A 26,601-nucleotide genomic window follows, 5' to 3' on the forward strand; every position below is an offset into this window, starting at 1 on the left:
TTTTTCATCTGATCGGAACCCATGCAAACAGTTTGTTTTATTGATGCAGGATGCTTCTGCTAATCCATTCTGGATGACCAAGTATTAATTAGTGTATGCATTCTGTTTGTTTTGTAACCCATTCTGGATGACCAAGTATTAATTAGTGTATGCATTCTGTTTGTTTTGCTACCCCATTCTGGATGACCAAGTATTAATTAGTGTATGCATTCTGTTTGTTTTGCTAACCCATTCTGGATGACCAAGTATTAATTAGTGTAATGCATTCTGTTTGTTTTGTAACCCATTCTGGATGACCAAGTATTAATTAGTGTATGCATTCTGTTTGTTTTGTATCTTCTTCTTAGTTATACTAGATGTACAAAGGTTGTCCTTTACGAATAATAAGGTTAATACATGTTTCTTTATATTTATTTCATAACAAAGATAATAACCACATATAATCCGACATTCTAGGTGTAGAAATTCAACAAAGTTCAGTATACAACGACTAGAAAAATAGCAACAGAAAACCAGTGCTTACATATAATGTAAATAACATAACTAGCCCTAATAAACAGCATAACATATAAGAAAAAATAATTTTCTTTTATTGAAAGATTTTTAAAAACATTATTCGTGTGCATTTATATTTTTGCCTTTCCTTTATATATGGTAAATCGACGAGCTAAATATTCAAGAGTTGTCTACCTTAGATCAATTAAATGTTTTTGATCAAGGTCTAAAAAATTAAAATCGTATTATTTCCTTGACATTTCTCAATAATAAATATTTACTAAGTATCAAACAAAACATTAATAGCACTATACTGAAGCATCACAATATAAAACGGAATGTGTAAAATAGCACAACTCAAAATCGAGAGTTTTCATCACTTAGACTATCATAAGGGCACCAAAATTCTTATTTTTGAAGCAGGTAATTACAAGTTTTTACGCAAAAATTATACAAGGAACAATTACAATCCCTCTGTAAGAATAAAAAGTGGGATCCAATTCTAATAAAACACAACTGTGATTATTGTCTAACAAATTAAATATAATTTACAGACTTCAAAACTGTTACAGTTGAACAGATAAAGCGTACACACTATAAATTATAATTATTTCAGCAAATATTGCTTTAAAATTGATCAGATATTAAAATGTCTTTCTATAAATAATTCACTGAATTATTAATTATGCAACTAATATGCATATTTATGCAGTATGCCATCATACATTCCTCAAAAAATGAGTTTTAGCTTAAAAATTGCAGGCAGAATTGAGTGGACAATCAGAACAGTATACAACATATCATATACTTCGTCGGGGAATACATCTCGTAAAAAGAAAAAAAATGGTAACACATCATAAAATATGCACAATAATAATGTTTTTTATGACACACGACTTATATCAAAAAGTATGTACCAATTGAAGGTAATTCTACCAAGTATAGTTCAATTGTATAACAATAAAAATCAAACATATCAATCAGGAATCTATCATTCATGCTTTCGCTGGTGAGGCCATTTCTTCTGGTTGTCTGGCTGTGCAGTAATATTTTTTGTGTGCAACATATGTCGCCAAGTACGTAAAAGAAATGTCACAATATTTACAGTACTTTGCATTTGTTGGTAACTTTTCGGTCGTTCGATCAGTTGGTGGTGATGTCCTTAACGATACTCTTGGAACAACCAACGGAGGCATGACTTGCATTGCTAATTGATAATAGCGTGCTAGTTCTGGATTAAGAACTGGTGACCTTAATGGCGATGGCGGCTCATCGGACGAATAGGTACGCTCAGACTTTATATGATTGTTTGATTTCTTTTCCGGTGGGTTATCACTACAAGAACTGTTGTTCAAATCAGAGTCTGCAGATGACGATCTCTTCCGTTTCCGGTTTGTTTCATTGTTATTTAGATTTAAAATATGTTTTTCTTTGATTTCGTCTTCGTTGTTATCGCTTTCCTCGGGCTCTTTCTTAATTTTAAGAGGGAGATTTAGTAAATTCAATGTACGTTCCCTTTCCACATCTTGTGCTAGCTCCTTTGCTAGTGACATCTTCTTCGTTTCATTAGGAGAGGTAGATAATTTCTCTTCTTTTCCCGGGCTTTTAGTTCCATTTTTCAATGGTTTGGATGATGAACTATCCTCTTCACTATCTTGTCTGTTATCAGCAGGAGACATCGAATTAGCTGGCGTTGTTTGTTCTTGTCTCTGACCTTTTTCATCATCCAACTTTACGTCTTTTAAATGTTTGTGTTCTACATGAATCATAAGACTAGGAAAGGTTTCAGCTACATATTCACAGAAGTGACATTTTAAATTTCTAGAAGATGCAGCATGGTAAGCAACCATCTCATGTATTCTCATATGCATTGCTAAACTAGTGTTGTCGTTAAATGGTTGCCCACAGAAAACACACACATTCTTAGGAGAAGGTTCACGTATACTCGTCATATGTTCGCTTTTCTCGTAAGACTTTCGAGAACGTCGTCTTTTGTAAGGTTCGTTTTTAAGCCTTATAAGTTCTGCTTCAACATTTGTTGAAGTAGCTTCATTTGGATTGTTAAATATTATAGGCACTAGTGGCGGCTCTTCTATTTCCACCATGTGTTCATCTGAAAAATCTTCGCCATTGTCAATATGCATTTTGCCATGCATGCGCATTCCTCTTACAGTGTTCCCTCTGTATCCACAAAGAGTGCAACGATAGGCTTTGCTTGGCATATGTACTTTCAGATGTTCTGATATTCTGTTTTCTGTTTGTGTCACATAATCACAGTATGGACAGCGCAACAGTGGGACATGTGTTGTAACGCCAGTACAATAATGGAGTCTCAAAATTTTAGCAGATGGGAACGAGGCTCCACATCGACTGCATTTCACCATAGATTCATCATGGCTATTTTTGTCTTCATCATTGTCACGTGGCATGTTTCCGCTTGGATTCCTACCCTCTTGTGCAAATGGGCAGTAAAATTCCTTGTGTGCTGCTAATGTACTTGTTGAGCTAAATCGAATTTTGCATGGATCACATACGTATTGACAATTTTTTTCTTCTACTGGGCTTCTAACAGTTGATCTACTGTTGGACTGTTTCGGTTCAGGTTCTATCATTTCCCTGGATGGTGCAGCGGAACATTCTTTCGATTCTTTTGGAACGCATGAAGATTTTCCTGGCTCTGATTGATCATTCGTTGGAGATCCAAATTCCTTGGTAGCTTGAGATTTTGCGTTCGTCATTGACATTTCTTCGGAATCTTTACTGGTTTCGTCAACATCATCCACGGAATTGGAACATGTTTGTCGCGAGGAACAGTAGTGCTTTTTGTGTATTATATAATTTTCATGTTTGTAAAATACAATGTTACAATCCACACATTTACTAACAGAATGTGGGACCGGTGGTATTGGTTTCCCACTAATAAACTGTACAGGCGGAACTGTTACAAAAGGAGAAACCCTATTAGATGGAATAGGTGATGTAGTCTGATCTGATTGAACTGAACTTGATCGTTGTATTGGTGACTGTACGGGTGATGAAGATGTTGAACATGATAGGTTTGAGACATCGTCCCTCTTTATTGAGCCCCTCCGCTTTCCATCAGGCGAGATGAAAGATTTTGGACTTATACTGTTTTCCTTATCGCTATCATCACTTGACGTAGATTTTTTAGTTATAGACAAATCTAGCGGCTGATCAGAAGTTACATCAGGCTTTTGTTTCATTTTCATATGTGAGACATTTCTAGGAGAAATGTTATTCGGTGATTGCGGGACAACAGGCTGAACTATAACGGTGGGCATTCCAAATGGCATGTTCAGCATACCACGTGCTACAATAGGAGGTCCCAGTATAACATTGGTCTGGCCGGACATTAGGGAAGCAGACGATACATTCATCAGATGTTTGAGATTCTTCGAGGCGACTGGTGACATTTGTTCTTGGAATTGCAAATTTGGAAAACCGTTTTGCATGCCATGTTCATCTTCGGGTGTTCGCATTCCCATAGCATCGGGGCGTTTTGAACAATAGTATTCTTTATGGCATTTGAACGTAGAGAAAGATGAGAACTGTATATTACACTCGGCACAATACGAGTCTTGTTTGGATACCGGTGATAAACTTGACGAACTGGACGTCGGCGATGTACTACCTCTGCAATGGATTCTTTTATGTCTATTTAAACTTGATAATTTATCAGATGTGTAACAACAGAACGGACAATGAAATAATTCGCCATTTTTTAATAGTTTTGTTTCGTTAGATTCAGATTCAGTTCGCTCTTCGTTTGATGCATCGTTTTGTTTTTCGGTCTCGTCATTTTGGGATTTCACACTTTCTGGAGACATCTCTGTATCTACAATAAAAAAAAAATTATGTTACTCGACTTTCAAAAACGCAAAAGGAATACAATTTAACAACAAAACGGCATGTGTCTTTAATTTTTTCCCATGGACTATCGAGAATATTTTTGACAAACAATATGTCTTTACTATTGTGTCTGTGTTCATTTTTGCCCGAAACATGGTACTTACTTGCCTATCATTTTCGTATTTTACATTTGAACAAGGATGACATTTGTATATTTAAATGCAAAGAGAGTCAAACTCTTTGACACATTTCCCGTTTCCATATTATTTTATATGTGTAGATAAATGCATATATAAATATATATAACATCAAGCCTTGATTTATTAAAAAAATTGTGTAGAAAAAACCCGACTCCAAACTTAATCTAATAAAAAGTGGAAGTAAAAAAAACCCGGAGAAAATCAAATAATTGACTTTATCAAAAGACTGAATGACCAACAACTGCCATATTTACTATACTTGGTACAGATAAGGAAAATTAATGATGGGTTAAACCTGGTTTTATAGCTAGCTTAACCTCTCTCTTGTTTGCATTCATGTAAGGCACTAAGTCTTATTATAAATTGTTGTACTCTGGGTGCGTGATTTTCTCGTTGTGTTGAAGACCCTCTGAGCCCTTGGGCTGTTTTCTGCTCCTGATGGGGTTGTTCTGATCTCTTTGACACATTCCCAATTTTAATTCTCAATTTTACTTTCATAGATATACTCTAATGATTACCTGAACTTTCTTTATCCTTTGGTTCTTCTTTTATCATTTCTTTTTCAGAGTTGCTTGGTTTCTTTGAACAGTAGTAAGTAAGATGACCCTCCAATGTTCTAGCACTACTGAATCTAACTCCACAGAATGGACAACCGTACAGGAGGGCAGCTAAAACAGAAAACAAACATTACGATTGATTCCATAGTATTCATAGATATAGGAAGATGTGGTATGAGTGCCAATGAGACAACTCTCCATCCAAGTCACAAATAATAAAAGTAAACCATTATAGGTCAAGGTAAGGCCTTCAACACGAAGCCTAGGCTCACACCGAACAGCAAGCTATTAAGGACCCCATGCAAACATTACAAGTGTAAAACCATTCAAACGGGAAAACCAACGGTCTTATATATATAAAAACGAGAAACATGTCTATATATCTTCGTTTTCTTTTGGCTTTATTATCTGAACCAGCATCATTATTACTAGTATTCCATCATCATGTAATGTTAATTTTAAAGGCATCTATGCTGTTTTTTTTTATTGATTATGAATAAATTCCTATCAATGACAGTTATTAATTGTCATCTTGACCATCGATGACTGTTATTTCAACGTTTATACAGTATGTTGATTTATACTTAAACAAGAATGTGTCCCCAGTACACGAATGCCCAATCCGCACTATCATTTTCTATGTTCAGTGGACCGTGAAAATGGGGGAAATCTCTTATTTGGTATTAAAATTAGAATGATCATATCAAAGGGAACATGTGTATTAAGTTTCAAGTTGATTGGACTTCAACTTCATCAATAACTACCTCGACCAAAAACTTTAACCTGAAGCGGGACAGACGGACGGACGGACGGACGGACGGACGGACGGACAAACGAACGAACGAACGAACGAACGAATGGAAACCAAACAATATAATGCCCATAAATGGGGCATACAAAGTTAACTGACGCTGAACAGCTGACACGAAAGAAGTTTTCAGATTTGTTATAAATTGTAGTATAAATTTGTTAATGCAAACACACATATATATTTTTTTTAATTTGAATTATATATTATATTTACATATATACTAGTAAACAAATAAGTCAACATGATTTACTAACTTATAACATACAATATTGATATAAAATATTACCGTGGTTAATAACGTCGTTCTTGGCAACAGACGATGCCTGTTCTACAGATGGCGAACTTTGCACTTCCGTTTTTATGTCCATATCAATTTCATCTTCTTTTTCTTTATAATCTGTTGAATCGGGACTACACGGTTCAGATTTTGGTGCGTCCTGAATTGTGAACGATGATAATAATTCTGCTCCAAATTTAAGCTCGGATATTATTTCACACCAAATCTGGCCTCCTAAAAAAAGAAAATACAACTGTTTTAGTCCTGGCAATGAACATTTTTGTAATCTTCAACATGTCACATAATTTCTGCAGTTCGTTTTGTGGATAAAGTTTATCTGATAACGGGTTTGATTTGTCTTCTAGACAACGTGTGTATGCAGTTTTATCTATACGAAATGTTGATTCTAGAAGCCTTAAATCGATAGACCAAGGTCCGGCCATAAAATATAAGATAGACAGAAGAAAGAAGATAAAACGTTTGCGATTCTCTGATAAACAATCTTAAAATAATTCATACCTATTCCATACATATAATTCAAGTCAAAATTTGTCAAAAAGTACAAAATATTATAAAAAATAAAGCCAGTGATACATGTATGGACTTAAAAACAGAATTACATAATAAAATGGCAAATATTCATAAATGATAAGTATTAGAATATCAAGTGTCATAAACATTTGAAGATAATAAATATTTGTGTATTTATATCTTATCTAAAAATTTTACGACTTATCACCGTGCAAGTATTTCAAATGAAAATGCAATATCTTACTTGATTGTATGTTTGAAATTTATCTTAGTTTACAAATCTTACACGGGTATATACACCATTTATTTATGTCTTTGACGACGTTATTCAAAATGTAAAACGGGTTAGGGATAAGGTGCCAAATGTGTAATGATTCACAAAATCAGAGATTCTCGATCTACACTAAATTTACCGTTTTGTAGTTAAGACTGTCCCTACCTAATTAATGTACATCAAATAAGGGATAGTTTTCTAGTATTAATTGTTTTCTTTATACACATGTTATACTTGAAATGGTAGTTATTTATGCAAAATGCCACAAATTGTGCAAAAAAATAAATAGGCATTACCTAATTTCTGAGAAGTTTTAAGCCTATAAAAACTTTTACAAATTAACATTTTCAAGGTTACTAGTTTTTTTTAAACTAAAAATAACAACATTTTTTGAAACAAGTTGTTCCAGTGTCAATAAATTTGTTGCATTTTTAAGTAAAAATACTCAGCCAAGAGTTTTTATTTTTAGAACTATCAACTGATAAACTAATTGAGGGACGATTACTCGTTTGGAAAATTATTGTTCCACATTTGGCGAGTTGTCACCAACTTGATAAATGCAAAATTGCTGATAATAAAAACGAGTTAAAATTATCAAGGAAATTGACATAAAATAAATTATCAATCGTAACAGAAATTAAAAAAAAAATAAAAGTTTCAAGATTAACTTTTTTATAAACTGTATATCAAGCGTTCAATTTCTTGTAATTTGTGGTAATAATTTATGAATATTTTGTAAAAACTTAAAAATAATTATTAATTATTTAATCACAACCCCCAGCCTTCCGAGATAAAATTGAAAAATGAATAAATAATTTGTTATCACGGAAAACAGCAAACATTGTAATTTTTATCGCGTTTCTTCATCAGGACAAGCTGTCGAAGGTTTTATGAATCATGATCATAATCTAGTATGATCAGGGGCTCAGTGTGGCGGACGAGGATGTTTGATAATGTGTTATCGTCAAAACACAGGAAATTTTAATTTCTTAAAATTATAGGATAACGCTTATGAATAAATTAATATGAATATTTTATAATATATGGTGAAATTTGATGCAATAATTTTTAGATTCTATTCCTTGTTTTAAAGTAGTTTTTAATGACATTTGATGGTTTTGTCTGATTGAAATTATAACACATTATATTAATGAATATCGGATACAATATCTTTTTTCTTAGATTAAATTGATTTTTACGATGTTTTTTTTTTCGTGAACTCTCAAATTTTATTTTATAAAACGGACATACTTTGTTAATATGAGAACTCTTACCATAGTGTTTTATAGAAAAATGTTATACTTTTTTTTATTAAAAACATTTTAACATTGTTTGTTATGATTGACTTACCTTTTTGACAGATTTTTGCACATTTTAATATTTATCATATTTTGATATGAGCTTCACTGATGAGTCTTATGTACACGAAACGCGCGTCTGGCGTACTAAATTATAATCCTGGTACCTTTGATAACTTTTAATACACGTACATGCACAATTCACTTTTCGAATAAAGGACGTTAGGCCATCAACAATCAAACAATCTTTCATGTAAAAGTGCATATTTTGTTACAATACAAATCATTTCCCTTGAATTTTTTTAACAACACTATTTATTTTGTGGATAGGAAAACAAGTCGGTCATATTTTAATAATCTTGACTATTAAAAATCATATATGCAGACAGTATACAAAATCTTATATATTTCTTACATATTTTATTATCATATCTTATTCAAATCTTATCATATTATAAAGACACGCGTAGTTTTTTGTTTCTTTAGAGTTTCATATTTCTTTAATCCAAAGTCTAGATTCTAAACACCGACCACCAGTAGCGTCTTTGATGACCAAATAGTTTAGATAAAAGAGGTCATCACTTTCTTATGGGCAAGATAGTGTCTGTCAAATTTTTCCTTATATGTGATTATATTCTTTCAACAAGCGAATAGAGAAGAAAAATTATATCTCAAAACGAGGTATGCTTTATGATTTAGTATTATTTCTTTTGGGAATTTAATCAAGATAAGTGTAAAATTACGCGACAATAGATCGATCATTCTTGTAGATAAGATTAGAGATAAAAAACGTCAGTCCGTTAACGACAAAATTATGCAACTTTAAGTATGAAATATTCATGACGAATTCGAACCCTATTCGGGAAATTCTATTCCATTAATTGTTGGATAAAAGTACCACAAAGACAAGAGTTCTAACAAACGAGATAGTATGATAATCTCCTACGCAAGTGCTGTATGTTATCAAAGGATTTTATCTAATAACACCTTCGTCTGCCTTTGTTGTGGAGAGACGATAGGAATCTGAGATCGGGTCTGTCATCCATCTTTTTTGACAAACAAGGATACTTCATTGATTAGGCAGACGATAATAAAATGCATTCAACAATGAAAGTTTACACCAATATTCACGTATAAAACATCTGCCCTGCTGTTTGATAGTCGAGAGAATGGGAATTAACATATAATATTCTTTTTCCCTCTATTAATTAACGATAAAATCACTATGTGTATGTTATCTAAGATTTGATCTATACTGCGCCAGTCCCGTACGTTATCATTCTTTTATCTTGATCTGTAATCGATTTTGCATTCTCTGAGGGATAACTGGGTGATTATACTATGTTGAAAATACAGTTTACGTAGATGCAGGCGAAAATAAATCTAGTGCATTTTTCCCTGTGTATTTTTTGTTTTGTTATATTATTGTCTTTACAATTTCATCAATGTAATTTAATATTTGAAGGAACCCCCACAAGTGTGCTCAATGCACTCACGGGCCAATTTCGACTAAGCAATGATAGGGACAACACTAGTTAAGAACACCATTATTTGGGATTGAAAAGAAGAAGAAAAAACAGTAATGAATCTTTATAACGCATACATGTACATAGACTGCGTAGTAGGCTAAAAAATGTCAAAACCTATAAAAAATAATTATATTAAGATACAGCGGCGTACGTTATTCAGCATAACTGCATATATGAGAACGACTTGCTTCAAACAAAAGTCTGCATAAGATCATAAAAATCAATGAATCTAAGATCAGGTCTGTCATTGGTCTCTTGATGACAAAATAAATTATAACAAAAATACTAAATTCAAATAAGATTGTTACGCCTTTACGAAATGTTCCCGTCGTTTTGTAACAGTCTAAAGAGTCGGCTACGAACTTTAAAGAGCGCGATGAAGCTTTCATATAGTTTACCTAACTCAGAACTAAACTGTTAGCGATCAGTACCAGCATCTGAATCCCCATTCTCATAAAACAAACCGTATAGTGAAAACCATTAAAAAAATGCTTGCATGCATAATAGTCGTAATGATTTAATTAGAAATAATAATCCACAAGAGCATTACATCTAAATGGCTGAATACATAATGCTTGTTTGACTATCCTTGGTGAATTATATTTCTAGCAAATATGACTCTTTTCACAAAATGATTCTTAGTGTGATTGCCATTTCTTTGCATACAGTTCAATGAAGTTAGATCTATAAGCACCCGTTTAATAGGTTTCAAATTGTTAAATAAAATACCATCAAATTAAAACAAATGAACTAGATCCATGTCTATAAATATAAAGTCCCGCGGCAAATATTACATGAACATTTTCGGCGGCAAAATGAAGATTATTTATAAAGAATATTCAAATAATCAGTTTATTCAAATATCGTACTGTGGAGTGAAATATTCATTGGACTTGTTTACAAGGTAACAGCCCCCTCGACTCATAACAACGTATCAAGACCCAATACCAGCATGTGTAGTCGTAGAATCTACTCAGGTCTTAATAAAACGACATACTAACAGTAAGTTGTTGGGTTTGACCAAGGAGAAGATCAAAACCTTGACCTCCAATACGCGAAATTAGCAAACAATCATAATCAAATGAACAATCTTAGCAATATTAAACTAAAATTGATACGAAAAGATAACTTCTGCACATGATACACTACATGGACCAAAGACAACTCCGTATGGTAATTCGTATTTCGACAATAGTGTATTCAAGCTATTAATATAGAAAAATAAAATTTTGAATTCAAACCTGGTAAAAATTTTGGATTAAATTATGTAAACTACCACAGAAATATTAACCTCAAGAAAATGAAAACAATAGCCTAAAGGAATGCTAGCTGGTATAGGAAGCAAGCTCAAAATGTATTTAACTTTTGATTGATTATGATTGTCTAATATCAGCCACTGATTCTTTAAAAAGCAGAATACTAAAATGTACAAGCGCGAAATGAAACATTGCATTTATATAAAAAAAAAAAAAAAAGGCACACTTCCCTTTTCAAAATAGGGTGAAAGGCAAATGTCCACTAATTAAATGTTACTAGCCTAATGTCCAATGGTAAACATTTTACGCGTATACAGCGCGATAAAATAAGAAACAGGACTATCACTTGATTTGATTAGAAAACCGATATATGTATCTTCTAATTAACGAGATGAAAATATTCCATGACAATAGTATACTAGTACCTACTGCATAACCATAGTCAGTAAGGTGCATGAAGCAATGGAAAGATCATTCGCTTGAATATATAAACTAATACTAGCTGTATTTAACCTACCTTTATAAAATACCGATGTGTTTCGGACAGATTCACTCGGTGCCGGTCGTAACATGGTCAACCAGGTAGCATTTGGGTCTTCTACTCGCACAAAACTTGTCTCTCCATTTTCCTCTTGGGCCTGAAACAAAAAATATATTGAAATAGAATTTACAGAAACTAAGATCAATACATGTTTAATATAAGTATATAAAACAAAGTACTAACAGAGGTCTATCACATTGATTCAAAAGTAGTTGAACAAAACTATTTGTAACATGCCATACATCTAAACTGTTGCAAGTAATTGTCCACCTAATTTCAAACTCGAAAATATTGTAAATTAGATTTGAAACACATTTTTTCTTAATTTGAATCAAGTTTATATGTAATCCACGTACATGTAGTAGAATCTAATTATCTGCAATGTGATGTTAATTAGTAACAGACTTACATACACAGAGTGAAGAAGTACTTCACTCGACATGGAACAAATTGAAGTTTAACCTTTTTCTACTCCAATCTGTCGTCGACAAATCTAGTATGGTTCTTAGAAAATATATATTCGTTGTAAATGATAACCTAAGTTACTATGCTGTCAGTTTTGAAGTATTTTGAGTCATGTAAACATTTCTGTATCTATTTAATCAAAAGGTGGTCGGTACAGATAATCTATCAATATTTTTGATCAGAAACCATCTGTCTAAACTGTCAAAACGGTCGTTTATCAACACGAATATCTTTCCCATCTCTTGATCGGAGACTTCGTGCAGTGCTTTAGTGCGTCCCAATTCTCCTCCAAGATTGAAGATTGTCAGCCAAACCCGATAACTCGCATCTGCGGACTTATCATTAGACTAGAATTCTTATTGATAGAAGAAGGGCTTATCTGACAAAGTCTTTGTGATAAAATTTCACATGAGTTGTGAACTTAGATAAATGAATAACATTTCATTTTTGATATGGTTTTATCATCTTAGTGATATTCTTATCAACATGTTTTTGTCAGATATACTGATAAATAAATTCGAAGTCATGCACTTTGAAAAAATGACGTGATAGTTTCGAAAATAAAAGAAAATTATCAGATTATTTAGGGTTGCTCGCGACCCCAAGGGTTGAAAAAATCTGATGAGAATTTAATTATTTGAAATTGGTCAGAAATAAACCATTGTTGCCAGAAACAGGTGGCTAGAATCTGAATTAGATCACATAATTGCCTCTCAGTATCAAGTTCAACTTTAAATAAATTTTCAGTTTCTTATCATAAAGATATATTTTGTTTATGTGAGTACATCTAAAGTGCAGATTAAATCCAGAATTCGAATCAGATTGCATGTTCTAATTAAGTTGCTATCAGCACATAACTATGTAAAAAGTATCTATAATAATGCTTGTTGGTGTCTTCACATACTCATTTAATCATTTATGGATTATTTGTACTATAAATTTTAACAAGCTTTCGGTGAGTATTGCACCTGTAGTCCTTTAAAATGATTTCAAGCCCTTGCTGTTGCTTTTACATAACTAATTGTACAAAAATTACAATTCAATCCATCGCGCCAAACCAGTAAATATTCGATATTTTACTGTATAGTATAGTAGTCTTTAGTATATAAAAAAAACATTTTCAAGTTGCATTTAAAATTACCTGCAAGACCATATCCCCTTGGCGGATAGAGCTGAGGGACACAATTTCTGCATCAAATGGTCCAATACATGAACCTTTAGGTAGTGGAATGGCTGCACAAACTAAGAAAGATCGGCCCGTCAGATGGGCCTCGTCTTTGTCTACTTTCTTCAGTAGTAAAACATCATTAAGAAATATCACAGGAGCTTTGTCATCTTGAGTTGACACTCGATCGTTCGGAACCTCCGGGCTTGCAGGTTCAGATTTTATGGTAGAATTGGAATGTACAATGGAGTCATCTATTGCAGGGCATGGAGAAACAGACTCTGTGTCCGACTTGCTGGATTCGGTTGATTTCATGTCTGCCTCATCATCTTCATCATCGGATAGTCCTAAAATGAATAGAAAGAAATGTAATTATTTTTGTCTCTTACTTTATTTCTATTGTTTAGCTGGCTTCTTGTATACTATTGGACTATGAGTGAACTTGATAGAATAAGTCAATTAGAAGTGTCTAATTTATAAAAGTGCACGTGAAAGGGACTTATTTATTATATTCAGCATTTAAGTGAAAGACAGTACCAGCACCTTATATATACGGTATTTGCTGTAGACAGAGCATTTCATTTTGCCATTTTACGTTTCGTTATTTTCAGCAGGAAAATTTGTATTTTTGTAAAACACTTGATCTTAAAAATATTTTGTTTATTGAGACAAATATGATTATTTCCCGATTTGACTTGTTTTTCTAAATGATTGCGACAATAAACGGAAAGATCAATCACATACTTATCTCGTTTGCAACACGCTGTCCTTCACTATCTAGTTTAATTTATTATGGACTTGATGATGAATTTCCTGACACATTCGGATGTATTGTAAAAACTAATATGGAAATATATATTTCCTGATTGATAACGAATTCATCTATACAATAGGATATTTAGTTTCCGAACAAAATCTAAGACCTATCAGGAAATTGTCATTATTTTAATGCCATGTATATATATATATTATGTTTTACGGATAATTTGGTGATAATAAAACATAATTTAGATACTTTTGCTCTTTTTACATAAAATAATTTTATATTAATCACTTTTAGTGGGTGGGATGAGCGATTTTCCAGTAATTGAATCACCTAAATTTGTCATTGAAACATTTGGAATGTTTTGATAGGAAGACACATTTAAATAAAATTTCAAATATACCTTGTACTAAGTTTTGCAAATGCTGATGAAGACTACTTTGTTTCAAATCTTTTGTAACTTAAAAGCAAAAGTTAAGTATACAATTGAGAATTAAAATGGGGAATATGTCAAAGTGACAACAACCCGACCAAAAAGCAGAAAACAGTCGAGGATCAACAATTCAACACAGAGAGAAATGATCTCGCACATGAAGGTGGGCCGTTCAGCTTGTTCCTTAACAAAACTGTGTACTTCTTCAGTGATATATTAATTTCGATGGACCTACATGCAGCTCCTTCGAGATGAAAAATGTGTTACTCAAGAATTCTCAAATCTTATTTCAAGATCAATTTGACTAGATGTAGTGTGTTGCATGTTAAAAACTTCAATATATTCAATATATAGTACATGACATAAAAATAGCGAAGAAAGTACCCTTTTCTACGTAAACAAGGGAATATATCTTATAAAATAACTTTCCAAATTCCCTCAAACTTTATTTCGGTGATGTATAGTTCCATATCTTTATGGGGTACCAGTGAGTGCACTGCAAGAGTCATAAATAAAAGATAATTTCCACAAAATCAATAGAATATGAAATAAACATGGTGAGAACGTAATCTCGAACGATCTGCAAGGGCACTATATATCAACGACTTGGAGTGTAAATTACGTCTAATTAGGTTTATCTTTTTTTAAATAATTTAACTAATTACTCTTCCAATGTATTAGGACCCATTAAATTATGTGAATATTGAATATTCCCATTCATAATTGTCATTGATGTTCAATTCAATATTTTTTGTTATCTTTACATTTATCTCGAAAAGCCTTCAATAATCAACTCGCCTGTTGACGCACAAATCATTACACAGCTAGTTTTTCGCTCTCTTTTGACGTGTGTTGTCTTTTTTTTGCAAATAAAATATTGAAATTATCTTATTTTTAAATTTTACATCAAAGAATTTTCTTTAAGATTAAAATCACTGGTTTTTATTGACATCTCTTTGTATGTGATCATGTTTTAACAGGAACACATTTTATTTTTCTTAAAATCTATACGTGTAGGTGAAAGTGTTTTGGTCTAATTTTATTCGTTTGTATATGTGAAGCATTAATTCTATTTAAGGAATAGTCTCGCGCAGTTCGCATGAGACTTTCATCGGTACGAGCATGGGGAATCACCATGATAATTTCATGCATGTTTTCCCAGTCTTACTGGCACATATCGAACTTTAATCTATAGACCACATCGAATGAATGTATCTCTATGAATATATCTCTATAAATATTTCTCTATGAAAGTGTCTCTACGAATGTATCTCTATAAATGTATCTCTATAATGTATCTCTATAATGTATCTCTATAATGTATCTTTATGAATGTATCTCTATAATGTATCTCTATAATGTATCTTTATGAATGTATCTCTATAATGTATCTCTATAAATGTATCTCTACAAATGTATCTCTATGAAATTATCTCTACAAATGTATTTCTATAATGTATCGCTATGAATGTATCTCTACAAATGTATCTCTATAATGTATCTCTTTGAATGTAATTCTATGAATGTATCAATATGAATGTATCTCTATGAAAGTATTTCTATGAATGAATCTCTATCAATATAATTATCTCTATAATGTATCTCTACGACTATATGAATGTATCTCTTATTGATGTATTTCTATAAATGTACCTCTATGAATATATCTCTATATAATACCGTTTACGTATATTGCCACATTGCTCAATGATAAATTATAGTTAAAATAACTAAAATTTGACAGCCGGATTCAATTTATAAATTGCATTCAATTAAGATAAAACTTCCTCAGATAATATCTTTCTTCAATTTATACATATATGGCTCAAATAAAGATGTTTATTTCACTGATATCAGTTAATATCTAAACAAATTATGTTTACTTTTTAATTTTTTAAAGTAAGAATTCATAAATGAACCAGATACTCCACAGGGCGCAGCTTTATACTACCGCAGAGTTCGAACCCTGAACATTGGGGCAAGTATGGACACAACATTTAAGCTTGATACAGCTCTGAATTTGGATTGTGATTAAAAAGTTGACACAACACAGGTTTCTGACACATAATGAATGTGGTCTAAGAACTTAAACTTAAAAACTTTAAATTCTAAATGACATTACCTATTATGGTCCAATATCCAAAATCTAAAAACATGGTTAGATTCAGCATATCAAAGAACCCCAAGAATTCATTTTTTATGAAATCAAATAAAGTTCAATTTTGGATCCTTTAGACCTCAATGTGGACCAATCTGATAACCAGGCCTAAACATCAAAAATCTTAATACATGGTTAGATTAAGCATATATCAAAGAACCCCATATATACAATTTTTGTTGAAATCAAACAAAGTTTAATTTTGGACCGCAATTTGGACCAACTTGAAAACTGGGCCTATAATCAAAAATCTAAATACAGGTTTAGATTCAGCATATCAAAGAACCCCAAGCAAGCATTTTTTGTTGATATCAAACAAAGTTTAATTTTGGACCACGATTTGGACCAACTTGAAAACTGGGTCTATAATAAAAATTATAAGTACATGTTTAGATTCAGCATATTAAAGAACCCCATGGATTCAATTTTTGTTGATATCAAACAAAGTTTAATTTTGGACCACGATTTGGACCAACTTGAAAACTGGGCCCTTAATAAAAAAAAATCTAAGTACATGTTTAGATTCAGCATATCAAAAAACCCCAAGAATTCAATTTTTTTAAATCAAACAAAGTTTAATTTTGGACCCCAATTTTGACCTACTTGAAAACTGGGTCAATAATCAAAAATCTAAGTACATGTTTAGATTTAGCATATCAAAGAACCCCAAGAATTCATTTTTTGTTAAAACCAAACTTAGTTTAATTTTGGACCCTTTAGACCTTAATGTAGACCAATTTGAAAATGGGACCAAAAATAAGAATCTACATACACAGTTAGATTTGGCATATCAAAGAACCTCAATTATTCATTTTTTGATGAATTCAAACAAAGTTTAATTTTGACCCTTTGGGCCCCTTTTTCCTAAACTGTTTGGACCAAAACTCCCAAAATCAATCCCAACCTTCCTTTTATGGTCATAAACCTTGTGTTTAAATTTCATAGATTTCTATTTACTTAGACTTAAGTTATTGTGCGAAAACCAAGAAAAATGCTTATTTTTGCCCCTTTTTGGCCCCTCATTCCTAAACTGTTGGGACCTCAACTCCCAAAATCAATCCCAACCTTCCTTTTTTGTTCATAAACCTTGTGTTTGAATTTCATTGATTTCTATTTACTTATACTAAAGTTGTTGTGCGAAAACCAAGAATAATGCTTATTTGGGCCCTTTTTGGCCCTGGACCAAAACTCTCAAAATCAATCCCAACCTTCCTTTAGTGGTCATAAACCTTGTGTCAAAATTTCATAGATTTCTATTTACTTAAAGTAAAGTTATAGTGCGAAAACCAAGAAAATGTTTGTTTTGGCCCTTTTTGGCCCTTAATTCCCAGACTGTTGGGACCAAAACTTCCAAATCAATCCCAACCTTCCGTTTATGGTCATTAACCTTGTGTTCAAATTTCATAGATTTCTATTCACTTATACCTAAGTTATAGTGTGAAAACAAAAAGTCTTAGGACGCCGCCGCCGCCGCCGACGACGGACGACGACGACGACGACGACGACGCCAACGTGATACCAATATACGACCAAAATTTTTTCCAATTTTTGCGGTAGTATAAAAAGATCAATGAAAAAATAAAAATAAATGTGAATGAAGAATTAAGAAAATGTTTACTTTTTCACGATGACAAATTAAGCCATTTACTGTTCTAGTTGAATGGTAGATATAATTGAATAGATATGGTAATATTTTTATCGCGTACCAACTCTTTGCCTGTCTCCCATCTGCCTTGCTAATGGTTACTGATGTAGATAAAATAAGTCCTAATGTAATTGGAAATTTGCTATATCACGAAATAGATATTGAATTTGATAAAGCTTTCATACTACCCGAGTATTGATTATGATAAGGACAAAAAGGATGTTAAATGGATGAAAAAAGAAAAAAAATGATTACTGCTGATCACAATCCGTAACAAGCCCAAATGAATAAAAATCGTTTCTACATCAGATGGGTGTCTTCTTTGAAGTCCGCAATCAACACTCTCATCAACATTAAATATTACTGGACAAGAATTTATCAGTGTTTTCAATCAGGTCGGCTTTCGTATCGGTATTGATCAGCCCCAGTACGTGTTAACACAAAGGGAAATACCTTTTGAACACCTTGCAATTAGATGTTATCTTAAAAACGATATAAAATTGAAGCACTTAGCTAACTATATCATTTATGACTTTGGGAGATGATCTTATACGTGTAAAATTTGAAAAACATGTTAAAATTTTTAAAATTGTAAAATCCTTTCTAATCGAGGCACCAATGCGATTAAGATCAGTCTATTTACTCTCACTTTCACTTATGGACAAGTAGACGTCTGACAAAACAGATATAAGTGTCGTGAGAAAAATAAAACGTCTTGCACTGTTTGAGTATTAAAGTTGAGCAAAGCGAGTGCTGTATGACATGCCCTCTGTGACTTAACAATTTCCCAAACATTATTTGTTTAAATTCAAAAACATAACATTTTTTTCTAACTGAGTCTGAGAACTGACTCTAACTTAAAATCAAACCTAGTATGAAAGTCCAACTTTTTTGCTTGTTATTATATTTGCTGAACGATTATTGTGAGGTTGTATAATTTTGCCATGGACCACTGACAGACGATACCGTAAGCTGTTGAAAACAATTCGATTTGACCATCGTTGTCTTCTGTGTTGTTATACGTCAGTCTGTACAGTTAGCGCACATACATGGCATTGGGGCCTATGACCTCGATCGATATGTATCACTTTCACTGATTCTCGTATCATTTGTTATCAGATAAAAGTTTGCGACACTCGTATCTTGTAAAGGGGTCAAGAATATTTTTACCTTTTGAAGAAGTCTATAAAATATTTATATGCTATAATAAAACACTGATAAGATAACGTGAAACATATACGACCACTAACTTTCAACTGATAAAATGTATTTCTAACTGGAACAACACAACGAGATTGTGGGTTGACCAGATTAACAAGAAAAGACTATCATCGCAGATTCGCTGAACATATTTATCATCATGCCAGTAAATTTAAGCTTGCAAGCATTTTTGTATAAATATATACATGCATATTGTATGTTAAAATTACAGCTTTAAATGTAGTTCTGATAGTTGGTCTTTATTCTCCGTACTGCCGCATGTAATTCAATGATTTCTAGTTACATAAGCTTTGATTATTCAATTGGATTCTGATGCGCTTAAAGCCTTTAATCTATGTATCGACTTATCGATTTATCGAAAGTACTTTCAATAAAGTCTCCATGCTAATATAAACACTATTGTCTTCTCGAAAGTTGTGCATAGAGGAAAAGCTAACAGGAAATTTCAAATTGATATATTTGAAGATGGAAACAATGTGAGATAAGATAAGACTCATACAAACAAATTTAGAGTGGGCGCATTCAATTCAAGACGGGTTTATTTGCTCATACGACGGAAAGCAAGGGTTCGATTTGTTTTTTATCGACAGAGATGGCCTCACAAGATCGATCTGACTTTAGACGATTGGCGTTGAAGAAATGTGAATGATTTCATTGTCCATGATCGATTTATGTACCGTGAACGATAATCGAGTAATCGATCATAAAGCTAATCGATAATAATGACAAAGACTTACCGATCGCTATTGATTAAATGAACAGAAGAAAACACTACAGATAATTTTAAACATGCCTTGAATCTGCCAAATTTGTTAACAAATTTATCGTTCGTTCTTTAATCTAACATCAATTGATTTAAATGTGAATATGGTCTAAGAGAAACAAAAGACTAGACAAATAATGATTAAAACATGAATCAAAATCTCAAATACCAGGGCTGTAATATTTGTGACTAACCAATAAAGAATAAATCCTCATAATGAAGTTGCAAATAAACGAAAGAGAAGAATTCTTTAATATATCTAACAGAATGAAAAGACTTACTTCAAAAGTCTGGAAAAAATGAAAAAAAAAGTTCCTAAACAATAACATACTAGCAGGTACACAACCTTAACGTATGCACAATCTTTATGTGAAGTTTTAGAGATCTCAAAGTCATACTAAGGACTTTAACATGGAGCAAAATATATAAACCATTGTCACCTTTTGAATGTTAAAAGAGAAAATGCTAAACCTTTTTCATTAACATGTTCTAAAAATTTAGATCAAACACACATGCGATTCACGAAACGTTACAGACATTTTTTAGGGGACTTTTTCCACACGTTTTCCGTCTAACATCCTAACACCATTTAGTACCGATTATGTTCTGATAAAGGGGCATATACTAGTCGCTATTGAAATAAGATACTCTGAATGCATCAAGATATAGACAAGCATATCGATGAGGATTAAGGAGGATTCATTTACAAGTTCCATAACATGCGTTTTGAAATCACAAGAAAGGATCATAGAATTAAAACAGTTTTTATTTTTATTTTCTCATTTCAAATATATCTTCCACTACCCACAAAGTGCACAAAGAAGAGAAATATATTTGAGAATGTACATAACACAAAAATGGGTTATAAACTTCTCATACATGTACAAGAATTTCTAATATATCACAATGTCGTGCTTAAATCTACTCCACAAAGGATTTGATCTAATCGTCCTGAAATTGGGGTGTTGATAAAATCATTAATAATTATCTGCCAGAGATTTTATAAACATAATAAGGCGCTTCATCGGAGATAATTATCTTTAAAATACACAATTAAAATCAGACCCAACCACGAGGGGGGTCAGTGCAGGGGAATTGGGGAAAAAAATAATTCCTGGACGACTTTCTACAGAAAAGATGAATACATGTATGCATGTGTTGTGATTGTAATATATCATGTTTTATAAACTTCCGCCCTTTTAAAAACATGAAAAATTAAAACAATAATAAATAATATTATCTGCAAAAAAATATATATTTTTTTTAAATTAAGTATAAAATACAGTACATTTTGGAAAATGTGAAATTAGTCAAACTTACTTCTGTCGAATATAAAATATTTTAATTAAATCAAACCTTTAATTTAACCTTACTGAGCAAGCGATCATGTGTCCGATATAGATCTTGACAAATTAACGGTATAGAACAAGACGCGATATTAGTTAGAAGTATGCAATGAGGAATTGTCACGGTCAACGAAGGTAACCTATTACAAAGATTTAAAAGATAAGAATTATCAAACAATCTGTATTCAACACCTTTTTATGCAATAGAATATTTTTAACGCCATCTGGTATTTAACACCTATGAAGGAGAGACTCCTTTTGTTAAGCTTGACAAAATATTTTGACAAGATAAGAGTAGAAATCGTATCGAATTTGACTGTCAGTAATTTTAACTAATGAGATGAACTTTTAGAACTTTTTTGAAAGGTAGCTATTTTAATTTATTTTATTATTTAGTTAAAACGAAAGGTCGATGTTTTAGCCCTTCTTCAGATAAATCACTAAATCATTTGCGTTTGTGATGTCTTTACCTCTGACAGATGATGATGGTTTATCGTTCTTAAGGATTTTATAAAAAATTTGAAATTCAATCTCTTTTATTCAATATTTTCACGACTCGAATAAAATACAATGCGCCATAGTAATTTCAATCACATGGAAATTTGATCTTGAAAAGAACCTTAAAACGTTTTGCATCAAGCCTAACTTGGCGTGTCGGAGTTATTGCCCTTGCCTCTTTGCTGATTGACTCATTACAAAAACCGATAAAAAATAAAATAAATATCTTTTAAGCTTTTGTGCTGCAGAAAATGAAAGATATAAGATATCTTTTATACTGCTACATTTAATATCACAAATATTGATCAATTATATTGCTGAATTTACATTTGAAACGCATTGGACAGAGTTAGATAAGAAAAATAGGAAAGGCTTTACGCGGCTGAAATGATCGACAGATTAGATACGGACTCATAATACATCCATTTTTCACAAAACAAGCTTATCTCTTATCATTTTCAAACATTCTGTCCCAAAACGACAAAATAGTTTTTTGATCTATTCAGCATTATCTAGACTGAAACAGAAGCGGCCTTTACAATTTTCCAATATCGATCATATTTTAACCTCAATCACGCGCATTATCTTGACTTCCAGATTGTATGCTTGCAACTCTAATTATGATTTCTTGCGAGAATGTGATAAGAAAATAGTGCTATCTCAGACATTTATCTTACATATCGGAATTAACATCTATCCTAATGGATTAATTCAAACAAGATTTATCAAAAATGGTTGGAAGTAAGCAGTTATCGGTATACCCATAAAAGAAATGGAAAACACGAGATCTCCGTTATCTCTTATCTTTTGGCGTATGAATACAATGAAGTCGATAAGACACATCATTATCCCATACCGGATATAATTACGCTATCGATACGACTGGGAAAGTGCTTCAAAAATACGGTTGTGACTTCGGTGCAGAAAAATGCATGCATTGTTTTTAGCTGATAAGTTTCAGATAAAAATTGATAAAACGGAGAAATTGATATTGAAAACTTATATTTTGCACGGAGTTGTCTAAATCGAGGGTGATAAACTTCGATAAACAAGTGGACAGACATTCGTCCCACCCAAAGAAAACGATAAGACTGGTTATCTCATAAATTTTATAACTTGAAATTTATCAGGTATTGTGATAAGGACGTAAAATTGTTATATTGAGCATATAATAAATGTACGATTAGTCCATGAACATGACTTTCTTTACAGATAAACTTTATCATACCTCTGATTAAAGGAGGCACCAGAATAACTTGCATCTTATCACGATCAAGTAATTACACAACGGACACAAATTGCTTGAAAGCCTAAAATGTGGTTATAGCGACATCTATTCTAATCACTTAAAGATTGTTGTTTGAAACTAACACAAGATCCATGTTGAAAATAAATATATTAATAGAAATAATAAAGGCAAAACATTTTAACGTTAAGATATGTTTCAAAGTGTATATTCTAACAGGGTTTCATTTTAGAAAGTAAGATGAGGTCACATATGGCAGTCCTACTTTGACCAGTAACAATTCTTAATTCTTATAAGACATGTTGCTTCAGTTTTCATTTAGTGCTTCAATGATATCATAACTACTTATTTTCAAAAAAAAAAGAAATATGTAGAATGAGTTCACTAATTTGTTTAAATATTCATATTATAAATTGGAAGACACTCAGAAATCTTGATACTGTTAAAATAAAGAGTTTTCGTACAATACATCTAGTTTTAAAACTTGCCAACTTAATACAATTTTATTTAGATTTCACGAAGATTTCAAAAGAGCCGCAACCAACGACTAATTTTTTAGAAGGTTTAACAACAGGCCATCATACATAGAGGAGCTAGGAACCCGACTAGGTTTTACTGCCATTTTCGCACACATATCTTTTACTATGTATATTTTAAAGGGGTTCGAATCTATGCAAGTAAAATATACATTGGTTTCAACTAAATATGTCTGTGCAATTGATGCCTTTTCAGAGAAAGCCGCTTGGATCGTTTTTTTTTTTTTATAAATTATTTATCCGAAGACTAGTCCTGGTAATTGGTACTATGCATATGTGTCAGGACTATATGTAGCCCTTTCAATTAAACATCTGAAATTCAAACGTCAAATGTATCTTCCCTTGTAATATTTCAGATAAAATCCGATAACGCATAGTCGTAATGGAAACATTGTCCTTATACATGTTAGTAAAAATGTCCCTACATTTTTGCAATTACAAGCATGACTAATAAAATATCTAAATATGTTAGCATATCAAACACAGATCTCATATATATATGTAACAATCAAGATTAAGAGATACATATCTCTTTATAATAATATATGCAGATAGTGACATTTGTTGGTCGAAAATATTGGCGCCAGAATTTCTAATTCATATAAATAATATCTTAAATATTGAAAACGTTTTTAAATTTTGAATAATATGTTTAAAGAGTTTTATAGCTGTATAAATTTTAAAAGATTAAGAAAAAATCTAACGGTGCCTGTATGCAACCCAGGGGCAATTACTGTAAACCAAATTAAGATTGTAATCACACACTCTTTTTTCAAGAACATGGATAAATCAAGGTTTGGCACAAATATAAAAAAAAGTGATAACGTCAGAAATGTCTAAACATGTATATGATTGTGATTTGTCTCCAGAAGGATTAACTTTCTAGATACATCAGGGGCAGATCCAGCCATTCTAGAAAAAGGGGAGGGGTGTCCAAATATATATCTCCATTCAAATGCATAGATCGTCAAAAAGGGGTTTTCCCTCGGATCTGGCACTGTACATATACACAGGTATATCAAAGGTAAATAAGTTGCTTAACGTTCAGTGACAAATATTAGATGAAATCAATAATTTGTAAAAGTTGGTTAGACCACTATTTCCCAATGTGATATTTGGTATAGACCTGATTGGATATTGGTATTACAACATGGCACGGAAAAAACCTTTTGACCTTATAATCTCGATATTAAATATGAGGAAAAGGAGAAGATCGATTTAAAATTATTAGTAAACCTATTTATGCTTTAAAATAAACTGAAACACATACATTAACACATCCATATGTCTATATATGATACAGAAGTAAGTCCTTTGGGTAAATCATGACATAAAAATAGTCCCATTGAAGCCATTGTATAAACTTCAATAAATATTTCATAATTTTAGTACATCAAAGCTTGAAAGATGCACCCACAAAAATGTTTAATATATAATCAAACAAAGAGTGTACCAATCTTTTTACACGAAATTTGAAAATTATTTGTATAACCATATGAATATTAAATGGTATCTCAAAATGCACTTTTATTTCTGTCTCTAAGAGAGTATTCCAGTTACTTTAAGTGCATGGGTCCATGATGTGCAATATTTGACTGAATACGAGTGTGAGGAGGGGGTAGATCATACCTAATTAAGTCACCCCACCTTATCAGATTTTGACGTGTTATCTTCTGTAAGGTGTTATTTTCCAGATTTCAAATGTTCGGTATCATATCTGATTATCCTTACCACAGAAGACCTATACTCTTCCCCCTCCCCCACTATACATACAGACTTACTCAATGTAGGTAAATATATTAGCTGAAGGCATTTGACCAGGGTATGTGAATTGACAGTAAATAAAGAAAATAAAAAAAGTGTATAAGACATAAAAGTAAGCTATCAACAACTCCATAGTAAGAACAACTCTTTTATTGCTGTTCTGCATCTCCAAGTATAAATCATTGATATAAAACCACTCAATGTAATGGAAATTATTTTCATTTAACTTTGATTGCTATACAAAGCAATTTAAAGATTTATTTAGTACTGTTAATTGGAAAAGAAATACTAGAATATTTGATGTGGTGGATCTATTATACAAATATCTGAGCCATCTATATGACATTTGAATATCTCTATGTTAATAAATAATTACTCAAAACTATGTTACAGATGAAATTAACTGATCGATACAACTTACAGGAAATAAAATGTTTACATCATATAGAAGGTTTTCACCATTAAATTTTATTTCAAATTTGTTAATTTTCTTAAATCTTTATAATCGAGCTTATAATAGCATCTCATTATAATACATTTGTTTTGTATTCGAAAACAAAGTTTTGTTAGTACTTAAATTAATTTTTTTTTGTAATAAATCTGTAAATATGATAATTTGACATTTATTTATAAACAATAACTATTTGAATATTGTATGTTACAAAAGACATGTTCAAATAAATAAAGAAAAGATAGAGATAAAATATTTAAACTTAAATGAACTAAATAAATAAAAATTAAAATATTGAAAATAATAACTCGAGACATAACTAAAACATACTTACTTTTGAAAGGTTTTGGATTCGACTGTTTTCTCCGTGACATTTTAAAGTGTTTCGCTAATCACTTAAACTCCCCGGTTTCTTGTCAACTGACATATGTAAATTGCGCGGTGACTCGGTGACCTCTAGAACAATAATTGCGCAATGACCTCTTAAGGTTAACATGAATATTCAATA

At 31.9% G+C, this 26,601-nt stretch overlaps 1 protein-coding gene across 2 annotated transcripts; it reads right to left on the minus strand.

Annotated features, from left to right (window-relative positions):
• Nucleotides 1-933: 933 nt before the first annotated feature.
• Nucleotides 934-26,601, minus strand: LOC143080568 (uncharacterized). 2 transcript variants are annotated; one of them, XM_076256472.1, is made up of 6 exons: nt 26,428-26,601; nt 13,246-13,616; nt 11,616-11,736; nt 6,220-6,444; nt 5,084-5,233; nt 934-4,351 (listed from the first exon to the last, which is right to left on the minus strand). In XM_076256472.1, exons 1-6 carry the CDS (start codon nt 26,465-26,467, stop codon nt 1,491-1,493), a joined length of 3,768 nt encoding a protein of 1,255 aa, XP_076112587.1. In that variant the 5' UTR covers nt 26,468-26,601; the 3' UTR covers nt 934-1,490. The 2 variants fall into 2 exon arrangements, with proteins under 2 accessions (XP_076112587.1, XP_076112588.1); XM_076256473.1 differs by lacking the exons at nt 13,246-13,616; nt 26,428-26,601 and adding an exon at nt 12,049-12,184.

This window comes from Mytilus galloprovincialis, chromosome 6 (assembly GCF_965363235.1).
Source record: "Mytilus galloprovincialis chromosome 6, xbMytGall1.hap1.1, whole genome shotgun sequence".
Taxonomy (NCBI): domain Eukaryota; kingdom Metazoa; phylum Mollusca; class Bivalvia; order Mytilida; family Mytilidae; genus Mytilus; species Mytilus galloprovincialis.